We start from the raw sequence: 11144 nt of genomic DNA on the forward strand, positions 1-11144 counted from the left end.
AACCCGACAAGGGTACAACTAACATCCCAAAATATCCCGGCAAGTGAGTACTCACAACACATTCTCTTTTTAAATCACTTCTTCCTCAACTAACACATTCATGTTCGAGCTAATGCTCCAAAAGTATACCAATCACAATTCTACCTCAATCGTTCACATTATATGAAACTCATCAAGTAAACAAGGAGATTGTGTCACATTATTCGAATTAAAAGCAATTAAGACCCACGGTCATGCTAGACTCCGGTGCATAGATAACTGTCACCATGCCTATACACCGTACTCCACATTAGCAAGTAGCAAATAACATCCTAATCCTATTCCCTCAAGCCAAAGTTAGAACAAACACTTACCTCGAACTTCCACGGCCAACTCAAGCCTTTGCCTCGCGAATTCGTGTCCGAAATTCTCAAATCTAGTCATAAACAATTCAATCCAGTCAATAAAAATTATAAAAATTAATTATATATGAATTTCTACATTTTCCATTAAAATCCGAAATTTAACTCAAAATTGCCCGTGGGACCCACGTCTCAGAATCCGACGAAAGTAGCAAAATATGAACACCCATTCAACCACGAGTCCAACCATACCAAAATTATCCAATTCCGATACCATTTGGTCCTTCATATCATCATTTTACATTTTTGAAAGGTTCCAAAATTTTCTTCCCAAATTCCATCTCAAATCACGAATTAAATGATGAATTCAGTGATAGATTCATGTACTCTAACCAAATCTGTGTTAGAATCACTTACCCCGACCAATTTCTTGAAAAACCTTCGAAAAATTGCCAAAATCCGAGCTCTATAGGTCAAAATATCAAATAAAACCCAAAATCTCGTATTTATAGAGTACCCCTCGGATTCCGACAGTGCTGACCGCACAAAAATGACCGCGGTCCGCGCCCAGGGAGTGCTGACCACACAAAAATGGTCGCGGCCGCGCAGCAATTTGACTGCAGTGACTGGCTTCACTATTTAGGCCGTAACTTTCTCTACAAATGTCCAAATGCCTATTATAATATGTTTCGGAAAACTAGATTCAAAGCTCTACAACTTTCGTTTTTGAATCACCTCAAAATTCTTTGTAGATCAAAAGATATGAGCTTCCGAAGTAGGACCAGTGACCTGCAGATTCTTCCCCTGCGCGGCCGCGCGCCCAACGCGAGAAGGAGCGCGGTCCGCGCCGCCACTGCTGCCCTCTCCATTTTTCTAAGTTCCAGGGTGTCCGTACTCGTTTAAAACTCACCCGAGGCCCCCGGGACCTCAACCAAAAGCACCAACAAGTCTGAAAACACATCACGGACTTAGTCGAGGCCTCAAATCACATCACATATCATCAAAATCACCAATTATGCATGGATTCAAGCCTAAGAACTTATTTAATTTTTAAATTTCACAACCGATGCCGAAACACATGAAAACTAGTCCGAATGACCTCAAGTTTTGCATACGAGTCCAAAATGACATAACGAAACTACAGAAACTCTCGGAATTCCATTCCGACCCTCGGATCAAAATCTCACCTATCAACCGGAATTCGCCAAAATACTAACTTCGCCAATTCAAGCCTAATTCTATACCGTACCTCCAAAACCACTTCCGATCACTCTCCTAAGTCACAAATCACCTTCCGAAGCTAACCGAACCATCATAACTCACATCCGAACCCTCTAACACATAAGTCAACATCCGGTTGACTTTTTCCAACTTAAGCCTCAAAATATTCTTTATATTTAACTCCGAATCTTCCGAAAACCAAACTCAACCTCACATGCGAGTCATAATACATATTACGAAGCTGGTCGAGATCTTAAGTCGTTGAACGAGGCGTTAATTCTTAAAACGACAAGTCGAGTCGTTACAATATTTGACCCTTTTCCGTTACTAATAAGTGTTTGTTATTTCACAACGAATTTGATACAAAAAGATATGCCAATTGCAGTATAACGCAGGGATTACTAATTCGAAAAACCAAAAAAATAAAACAAAAATAAAAACTGATTATTAGTATGGAATTTGATACTGGGGATATTTTAAATACTATGGGCAATCAAAAAGAAACCTTTAAGGATTTGGATAAAAGGGTTCTTCCTGTTTATCCCTAATCCTGATATATACAGGATGTTAATGATGTGCTTGCTGCTGTAGATCGTGTAATTGATATGGGACTTGCAGATCCATCTAGAATTGCCGTGCTTGGTGGTTCCAATGGTGGATTTTTAGTAACACGCTTGATTGGCCAGGTTAGCTAGTTCTCCTGTATATGCTGTATATTGTCTTTATGGTTTTTGTCACGTGTTATTACGTTTTTTGTCTTTATGGTCCTTGTTATCTTTGTTCTACTGACATTTTCTGCCCCTTTTTATAAATATACTAGTATCTATGAACGTTGCACGTTAATAATGACACGTGATGATTTAAACATTTATTTATAAGAAGGAACAGTATAATTTAATTAATGAGAGAAATTTTATATTTAATAATACAACAATCAGTAAATTGCGAAAAATATTATTACATTTGCATAATACATAAATTTAAAATAAAAGGACATCATCAAAAATTACACAAATGATCAATTTTGTCATGTTAGTTAGATAATTATGTATTATAGTTTAAAACTATTTAATGTGATGGTCGCTTAATGAACACTTCTTTATGGACAATATTATTTTGTGTATGTTTCCTCCTAATGCTTTGTTGCTCTGCCTTAATCAAAACTCTTGTTGTAGATTTTGATATCCCTCTTAAAAGTGCAACATACAGTTGTTCAAGAAACACATATTGCGGTAAACATAGTCCAATATTTAGGACGTTTGTCTTTGTGCTTTATTTATTATATTTGCAAAATATAAACATACTAAAAATTATTTTCACATAAATTAAATTAGATATTCCTTTGTTTCAAAAGACGAAAGTTGAATTCGGGGATAAGAATATACTTAGAAGCACATTGACCTAGGGCTGTGCACAGATCGGATTGGATCGGATTTAGCCTATTTCGGATTCGGATTTCGGATTTCGGATTCTGAAAAGGGCAATCCGAATCCGATCCGAATTAACATTGGATTGGATCGGATTTTAAACTTTGGATCGGATAATTTTTCGGATTGTCGGATCGGATTGTCACAAAAATTTTCAACAATTTAAAGTTCATTCGGTGTCTCTATCTCATCTTCCATCTACCAAAACAAACAAAAAAATCAAAATAAAATCAAAAGTTGAAGAATAGAACATGAAATAGACATAAAAGACAGAAGAGAAGAGAAGAGAGGCGGAAGAAAAAGACATAAAATCAAAGTAAAATCGGAAGTTTGAGTCATTGAGACTCTTTTAGTCTTCACTGAAGAGAAGAGAGGTGCAAGAGAGGCGGAAAAATCTAAGTGAGTGAGGGGGTGTGTGAAAAATGAATAAGCATAACCCTAAAATTTTAGTGTGTATTTATATAGGTACATATAATTTCGGATATCGGATCAAATCGGATTAAAATCATACCAATCCGAATCCAATCCGAAAATCCGAAATTTCATAAAACACAATCCGTATCCAATCCGAAAATTCGAAATTTGAAATCCGAAAATCCGAAATAGAGTGGATCGGATCGGATTCGGATATCCGATCCAAATGCACAGCCCTACATTGACCAGTATCATGATAATTTTTGCATGTATGACGTTATTGTCAAAACTTCTATATACCATAAGTGTGCTATTACATAAGCTATTTGACGTATCTAAGTTATTCAGTAGCACGACGAGCATATTTTTCTTCATAATCAACCTATATTCAATGGAAGATCAATTTTAACTTAGTTTATTATATATATGGTGATACTAACATACGTAAGAAATAATAAACTTGACAACAAACATATATGATAGAAGGCCATTAGGTATTAAAGTATTTCAGTATTCTTCTTGATAGTAATTATTGGTATCATTTTTTGCTGAATAAAAAACAGAAAAATATTTTAGTTTTACTATAAAATTTTGCAATCAACATTTTATTTAGTTGATCAACATATTCATTTCTGCTAGCTAGGATATCTTTTTAATTCTATCATGCGATTTGCACAAATTGTGTTTAAATCTAATGATAGAAATATTTATCTTATTAAATGACTACTATTACCATTGAGATTGATAACCAAGCGTTCAAGAAGAACCAAATCTTCTTTTATTGGATGCTCTTTTTCGTTTCCGAAACGAAGTAAGAAGACACTGAATACTGGCTCTACTCTTATTTTATATTTTTTGTCAGTTGAATCCTTTTCATTTGAGGCCAAAAGTATAACTTTGGCAAGCTAGCTTTTACCGGTCTCTGCTTTTGTCGATTTTGGAACTGTTGGTAGTACTTGACATAAATTACCTCTCAAACCATTGATTTTCACCAAACGGTTCATTAATATTCAATATATCTCTACGGGCAATTATTTCGATCGTTTGACACTTAGCCATAAGTGCTTCATCCCACATTATCAATTTTGCTTTCCTTATAAATTTAGCACCATTGCCCTGCTTTGATATATTTGTGATGGTTATTTGATTTGTTTGAAGAGGTATATTAAATCTAAAGTAGTGGGGCTCACAATGAAATCGTTGTTGATACATCACTTTCTATTATTGCTAACTGTGTCATGCTTCTCGATATGATATTTGTAAATAATGCATGACATAGAAATATTATTTCGATTTCACCGGTGCATCTACAAAGAATAATTCCGTTATAGCAGAGTCGACTCTTTATAATATAGTCTTGAAAGCTTGTTCTTGTTTAGAATTTAGCTTTGATTGTGCTTCCTCATACACTTGTATAACATGTTGATTCTTAATAATATGTTAACCTTTTTACATTGTGTTCTAACGCTCTTTTTATGGAATAAATTTATGTACCCTAAGATTTTTTTTAACTTGAATAAGAATTTTACTAATATGATGAATATATTAAAAATAATTGAATTAAGTTCTCTTGCTAAATAATTCATTAAAAGATTTAATTATTTGGTTTTAACATAAAAAATAATTTATTCTATGTTGATTCAAATCTTAATATTAGTTCATCTCTTGTTTTGAATATTTAATCTTAATTATACTTTTATCCACCCTAAATATTATTTTCAAAGACTAAAATATTGATATGAAATTTTACTTTTAGATCTTTATGTCTGTAGAATCATTAGCGCTATTGACTCTTACCAACTATTTTTTTCTCTTTCTCAGATATTTATATTCTTAAATATTTCTTTGTTGTTGTTTAATAATTGAGAATTTTTTAATATTACACGAAAAATTGATAAAAAAATATTATTTGAGTAGGAAAATAGTTTAAATATAATATAAAAATATATTATCGTAGGTTTTTTTTTTCTCTCAGTAACTCTTTATGCAGTCTATTTAATACTACTTTCATTTTTTCTTAGTATTGGACATTATGGAGTGGTAACGTATTGCTAATGCGGAGGATTCTTATGAAATTAATTTTATTAAATCTTACTACATGTTTTTAATAAGAATTTAATAGAATTTTTTTATTTAAATCTTAAATATTAAAATTAGCATAGAAGGTATTGTAGTCCAAGAAATAGGTAACTACAGTTATGTCATTTTCCTATGAGTTCTTCCGTTTAATATTTTAGGACTATTTTGGTATATTAATATTGTATTTATGCTTTTATAATAATATTGACTCTACTTTTCCTAAGTAGATTTGGACAATATAATATATTCTCAAATTAAATTAGTAATAGGAGATTAAAATATGCTTTCAAATTAAATTATTAATAGGAATTTTTAAGAAGTATATCCTAAAAGTAATAAGATTACATGACTAAAGATATTTACTTGTTCAATTTTATATGAATTAGATAGCCTGAAAGTAATCATACTAATAGGAATCTTAGAGGTAATCATGTAGGATTTCTAACGTGTAGTATTATGTCCTAAAACTAATAGGATTATAAGGCTAATATCTAGAATTCCGGTTATGTCCTTTTATTATGAGTTATTATGCTTAATATTATAAGGTTATTTTTGTAAACCGATATTGTATTCGTGCTTTTATAATAAATGAATTCAGTGTCATAAAGTGAACCTGGAGGGAGAGCTCTGAAACTGTTCAAAAATTATAATCGTAACACCTGTAGAATTTCTTTTTAATTTCTTTACTTTCTTTTCCATGAGTAACTCTCATAATCGGAAATTAAGTGTAATTTGCATAGCATATAATTCAACTTTTTTTTTTTTGTTTCTTGCGTTTCTTTATAATAAAAATATGAAGCGGTCATAAAAGATGAGATATAATATTTGAAAAGATTGAGTTCTCCTATTTCGGTCAGTTTTCTTACTTTATGATATTTGTTCTAAATTACGTATTTCATCTTCGTTTGATAGATTACATTAGTAATATTATAGAATATTAATTTTAGTATTGAAACTTTATTTTTCATTATGTTAAAATAAATAACGTACATAGAGAAATTGAGTTAGGAAAGATAATTATAATATTCAAACCATAAGTGAAGTGTCTGAGAGAGATTGCTATAATTATCAATGATATTATGATATATAATTGTATTTAGTCAGTTAGTGGGTATCAACTGTCGATTTTATTTCATTAAAGTCGATCTTAAGCATCTTCCGGTTCAATTACGTACTAATTATTCTGTTGGAATATCCCTTTTAGATTTCAAGAAATTTTTGTGCAAATTTTAATCCAGATATCCCTATTTGTTTATTTATGCTATATGACATCCGTGTTTTTCTCTTCACCAAAATTCTCATATCCTTTAAAAACTTTAATTCGAAGACCAAAAAATAAAGAATAGGTAGATATTTACTTGTTCAATTTCATATGAATTAGAAAACCTGAAAGTAATTAAACTAATAGGATTTCTAAAAGTAATCATATAGAATTCCTAACATGTAGTATTATGTCCTAATACTAATAGGATTATAAGGCTAATATCTAGAATTCCGATTATGTCTTTTTATTATGAGTTATTATGCTTAATATTATAAGATTATTTTTATAAATCGACATTGTATTCATGCTTTTAATAATATAGATAGATAAATAAGATGTTGGACAAGGTATTTTCTTTTTCTTGTAATAGAATTTATCAAGAGTTCCGATACATTTCTAGTTGCCAGATAAGCTTGCTGCAGCACCTGCAAGGAACCCTGTTTGCAACCTTGCTCTGATGGTTCGTACATCGGATATCCGGCAGTTTACTAACAAACGTATGTGGACCAGTGGTTTCATATCTGCTGATGACCAGTCACTGTATGAACAGGTGAAAAATGTAAATAATTAGTGGAATAAAAGCTGGGAAACTAAGCTGATTGTAAGCCATTTTTAGCTTGATGTGATCTCTGACGCAAAGTTAATTACTGTTTAACTTTTTGTTGTTCTATTCATGAATTGTATAATATCAGAAAGCAAATGCTTTTATCTTCTTCTGTGCAGTACGCGCAGGCATTGAAGGAGAAAGGAGTTGAGGTCAAAGTCATGGTGTTTTCCAAGGACACTCATGCAATTGATAGGTAAATTGGTCCCAAATTTATGAGTGTGCTTCTTTTCTTTGTACTTGTCTTTTATGATAGCCTCACTTCATATTGGGAACCTTATATGGGTTTCTGTGCAGACCACAGTCTGACTTGGAGAGCTTCCTGAATATTGGTGTGTGGTTTAACAATTACTGCAAGTAGATAGATATCTTTTCATCCCTTCACCAGGAATTTCGCCATTCCTTTATGCTGTGGTACTCCTTGAACATGTCCCCCTATCAGAAAAGAAGATTAAGCCATTTGTAAGTCAATTCAAGACTTGACCCTTGAAAAGATGAATCATACATATTCTACTTAATCAGGTTTCTTATGTTCAACTTTTGTCATAATCGGAAACAAAATCCGTGGTTAAACTATCATGAATTAACCGTGGTAAAATTATATGTGTTTTCACTTAATTTGTGACTCTTAAGATTAAATTGTTTGGTTTGGTGCAAACACCATGCTAGTAAGTATTTTTCGTGAGTCAAAAGACTCAAAACCATTTGACACTTTGTACTGATAGCATGTTTATCTTGACTGCATGTGAACATACATATCTCTGTCGCCTGGGAAACATTGGTGGTTATTCCTTTGAAAACCCATTTACTTTTGCATGAATGAGCATTCTAAATTGTGAGACAAGCGAAAATAATATGGTCATGCATGTGTCACCACTTCTATAGCTGGTTATTAGGAAAATCATTGGTGTATGCTTTAGTACACTGATTGTTGTATGAACACAACATAAGAAATCATGAAATTGACTCATTCAGTTTCTTTTAGCAATATTAGATAGCAGCTGCTTACTACATAGTATTTGTTATATTCAGATGGCGGATGAGTTTCAAACCAAGCAAGGAATTGCAGTGAGACGGGAGTCTATAATTAGTACTCCTGATGTTTTTTATCAAGAAAAAGTACAACTCAAGTATCTGCAACTGAAAAAGAGTTAAGAGGATTTTCATTGCAAAATTTGAAGACTGCTAGGAAGATATCAGTTCAAAGTACAATCCTAAAAGTGTCTGAGTTGCCCCACACTGTACAAGGCAACAACCATGCTTAACTTCTTCCCTTAAGACCCATCATCATACCATGAAACAACAATATCTTTCAGCGCTTCTTTCAGTACCTCCCAATGAGATTCATCAAATTCTACTCCTCCATTGACAACTTTAATCTCCACCAACCACAGCTCTACTGTCACTTCCCATATTTCCACCAATAATGCCACTCTCCCTTTTACCAAACCAATTCCCCCACCCTTTGTTCTCTCAACTCTATATCCTTCTTTTTTCCCAATTTTCATCACCTTCTCTTCAATACTCCCTACTTGAGCAGTCGTTGTAAACCTCATCTCTTTCTTATTCAACCTTGCTTCAAATAACACTGATAAATCCAACCCAGCTGACATTGATATTATATCAAACGCATTCATTCTCCCCTCTTTTTTACAATCCTTAATTTCAAATATACCTTGACTAAATTGTTTCTGATTTGACTCTTCGCCTTTCTTTGCAGATTTCTTAAACCATGGAAGCTCCATTAATTCCTCAATGCTTAACCTTGTTGTTGGATTAGGATCGAGCAGCCGGTTTATTATACTCCGTGCAGGCTTTTGAACACAATCAGGGAATTGAAATTCACGACGATGTTTTGCCAGATGCAATTTGGTTAAGCTGCTGTCATCGAATGGAAGTTTTCCTGCAAGGAATGAAAAGAATATTACCCCACAAGACCATGCATCCGCCTTAGCACCATCATATCCTTTTCTGTATACAATCTCTGGAGCCGCATAAGCTGGAGTACCACAAGCCGTTTGGAGGAGGCTGTTACTGAACTGTTCCGAAAGAGCGGCTAATCCAAAATCAGAGACCTTAAGCTGGCCTTCTTTGTCCAGGAGAATGTTTTGTGGTTTAATATCACGGTGAGCCACGCCGTTTTGATGGCAAAAGTGTAGAGCTGAGACAAGCTGGTGGAAGTAAAATCTTGCTGTGGAGTAAGAGAATTTTCCGCGGCGGCTGAGCTTGGAGAAAAGATCGCCACCAGGTGCGAGTTCCATGACAAGGTAGATTTTGGTCTTTGTGGCCATGACTTCATGGAGTTTGATAATGTTGGGATGATGGTTAAGTCGATGCATGGCGGAGACTTCACCGATGATTACTCGTTCCAGAGAGGCATTCACGGTTGTGTTTTTGTTCATAACTTTGATGGCAACGTCTGTGCCATCGTTTAAACATCGTGCATGATAAACTTTTGCGAAGCTGCCACGGCCAAGAAGGTGACTTAATTGATATTTTCCGAGAATTATTGAACCGCTTCCACCACCATCAGCGCTGCTTGTTCTTCTGATTTTAGAAGCAGAAGATGGTGGTGTAGCGGCGGCCATAGTTGAGCCGGCGGGGAAGGAGAAGAGAATAAAGCGAAAGGGCAGGCAAAAGAAGAAAATTAAGGACAGAAGTTTTATAAGGAGATTAGTTGGAGAGTTGAACTAGGCGTGGGAATTGCTGGAATGTCTGTATTATAATAGCTTTTGGACTCTTCTGTTTTGTCTTGTTTTTTAGTTTAAGAAAGTGTTACGAGTCTGCCAACCAATTATAAGTTGATAATAATAGTAACATAACAATAAACAATAATATAAACCAATTTATATATTGTTGTGCTCAAGTATCTTTGGTTTTGATTTCCATCAATTAGTTTTAGTACACCACGTTTGAATTTTCAGAATTCATAATTACTACTACATCTATTCTTTAGTTATAGAACGATTAGGAGTCTGCCACGGAAAAAGAACAAAAGATGATATAATAAAATACTATGACTGGTAGACATGCTCCTTTTATTTGCATGATTTTGCAAGATGCTTGATTAACACTTGGTATCATTAAAAGAGGTTTCATATTAATTAGTTTCCATTATGTTTTATTAATGGTCTGAGTCTGAAGACTAAAGAGATTCTGGTTTTGGAGAACCTCCCTACCTCTTTCCCTTGGTTCCTTCAGTCACCATATGCAGACTAAAAGCATTTAATTGAAATTCCTATTGTGCTATTCTCTATTGATTATGGAAAAAGCCAAAGATAAGTTTTGCCTCTGGAAGACCAAATAAATTATAAGTGCATGCGCTTGTTCCATTTTGGATTTTTCTTCAAAGTTGGAAGGCAATTCGTTTAGCAATTGATCAACTTGCAATTTTTTTAAAGAAAATTATCTATTTATCTATATTTATATTATTTTATTATAAAAGCATGAATATAATATTAATAGACCAAAATAACCTTAAAATGTTAAATACAAGAATTCACCAGGAAAGGACATAATTGTAATAGTACACGTTAGGATATATAATCCTATTTCTTTTTAATTTGGATATACTTATGATTTTGGTTAGGATTTGGTTGACTAATTAAAACCAATGTGTATGGAACACTATTATGTACCACCACCGCTTTCGGCTTTCCAACGTTGTACCACATGAGGCAAGAATTTACAAATATTTAAAATTACTTAAGTTAGTGTTTGCTATCATACTTGAGTAGAATCAACTAATTAGAACTTGAGTAGAATACAAATTTGGACAACAATAGAAAATTCAA

General features: G+C 33.3%; 2 protein-coding genes across 2 annotated transcripts; one reads left to right on the top strand and one right to left on the bottom strand.

Annotated features, from left to right (window-relative positions):
* The first annotated feature begins 1934 nt into the window (after window positions 1-1934).
* On the top strand, window positions 1935-7711 carry LOC142163135 (acylamino-acid-releasing enzyme-like). Its single transcript, XM_075220389.1, has 5 exons — window positions 1935-1946; window positions 2126-2248; window positions 7147-7296; window positions 7470-7546; window positions 7648-7711. The coding sequence occupies exons 1-5, from the start codon at window positions 1935-1937 to the stop codon at window positions 7709-7711; spliced, it is 426 nt and encodes a 141-aa protein (XP_075076490.1).
* Window positions 7712-8496: 785 nt separating this feature from the next.
* On the bottom strand, window positions 8497-10127 carry LOC107764765 (CBL-interacting serine/threonine-protein kinase 7-like). The gene has a single exon (XM_016583370.2). It carries the CDS (start codon window positions 9936-9938, stop codon window positions 8625-8627), a length of 1314 nt encoding a protein of 437 aa, XP_016438856.1. The 5' UTR covers window positions 9939-10127; the 3' UTR covers window positions 8497-8624.
* Between the last annotated feature and the right edge of the window lie 1017 nt (window positions 10128-11144).

This window comes from Nicotiana tabacum, chromosome 8, assembly GCF_000715075.1.
Source record: "Nicotiana tabacum cultivar K326 chromosome 8, ASM71507v2, whole genome shotgun sequence".
NCBI lineage: Eukaryota > Viridiplantae > Streptophyta > Magnoliopsida > Solanales > Solanaceae > Nicotiana > Nicotiana tabacum.